The sequence below is a fragment of the Austrofundulus limnaeus genome, unplaced genomic scaffold (genome assembly GCF_001266775.1).
Source record: "Austrofundulus limnaeus strain Quisiro unplaced genomic scaffold, Austrofundulus_limnaeus-1.0 Scaffold93, whole genome shotgun sequence".
Taxonomy (NCBI): Eukaryota; Metazoa; Chordata; class Actinopteri; order Cyprinodontiformes; family Rivulidae; genus Austrofundulus; species Austrofundulus limnaeus.
In genome coordinates this window covers 835,525-836,818 of record NW_013952495.1, presented here as the reverse complement: position 1 = coordinate 836,818, position 1,294 = coordinate 835,525, and the positions used below count along the sequence as shown (strand labels likewise).

The 1,294-nt window shown below is 46.4% G+C and overlaps 1 protein-coding gene across 2 annotated transcripts in view; it reads left to right on the top strand.

The window, feature by feature from the left end:
* The window catches only part of ephb6 (eph receptor B6), a gene marked incomplete in the record, with an annotated part of 65,650 nt that overhangs the window by 54,227 nt on the left and 10,129 nt on the right, over positions 1-1,294 (top strand). For both annotated transcript variants that reach the window (XM_014012632.1, XM_014012633.1), the window contains 2 exon segments: positions 268-423; positions 807-1,078. In XM_014012632.1, the coding sequence (XP_013868086.1) occupies positions 268-423; positions 807-1,078 (428 nt within the window).

The following is a 1,294-nucleotide window of genomic DNA, read 5'->3' as shown; positions in this document are numbered from 1 at the left end:
TCCGGAGGATATCACAAGATATGAACAAGTGTTCATATCTTCAGGAACAGGAACAAGTGGTCAGTGTCAAGGTGATACAGATATAAGTATTCCACAACAGTAAATATTCTGTTTCTCTTTTTTTATTTCCTATGTTCTTTATCTTTATTCATCGTTATTCTGACTTTTTCTTTCACAGCGTGTCATAACTTGCAGACTCTGTGTCTCATGATGAGCAATGATCCCTTCTAATCAGTCAGTCTGTGTGCTTGTCTGGTGTCTTCACAGCCTGTCCTGTAGGATACTTCAAGTCAGTGTCCGGCTCTGTTCCCTGCTCCGTGTGTCCCCCCAACAGCAGAACCAGCCAGGAGGGCTCCAGTGTGTGTGAATGTCGCAGCAGCTTTTATCGAGCGGCCGGTGATGCCAACTCCTCTGCCTGCACAAGTGAGCTTTGTTGTGTGTTTGTTTGTTTATGCCCGGCTCTCGGGGAGGCGTACTGTATGTGCCTCAGTGGAGTCATTTGTCATTGACTCAGACCGTGAGAATGAAGATACACAGTCACTGAGCAAAATTCATTTTCTTCTATGGAAATTTTAACCTTTAAATTGCACCAAGAGAAAACAAACTTGCTAAGTATTAAGGCTCTGGTCTCGCTTCACTGAAAATGCATCACCATTTAGTTTTTTATGAAGATCTTTCCATTCGTTTTAACTGAAATGGCGTCAGCAGCCTATATCTCAATCCTTTTAGCAGATGCTACATTATATAAATGTCCAGTTTTTAGACTCTACTTGTGAAACTCATCCCGTCTCTCTGGCTCTCTTCAGCTCCTCCGTCTGCTCCCGTGTCTCTGACCTGGGAGTACGAAAGTGGCGAGGGCGGGGTGTCCCTGAGGTGGCGTCCTCCGGTGGACATGGGGGGTCGAGCTGAAGTCTGGTACGGGGTGGTGTGTCGCATCTGCCCCTCGCCCACCTTCAGCAACCCGGCGGCGTGCTCCTGGTGTGGAGAGGGGGTCACTTTCAGCCCCTCAAAAACCAACCTCAGACAAACCAAAGTGACCCTCAACAACCTGCTGACCCGGGTCACTTATCTCATACAGGTGCTTTGCAAAAACAAAACATCCAGAACAGAGATGGGCAACTTTAAATGGAAGGGGCCACGATTTTTTGTTGACACTATCAGAGGGCCACTTAGTGCTGCACACTGACTCACCCAAATGTAATAAAACTGGCATTTTAAAAATGTTTATATATATATGTGTGTGTGTGTGTGTGTGCGTGTGTGTGTGTGTGTGTGTGTGTGTGTGTGTGTGTGT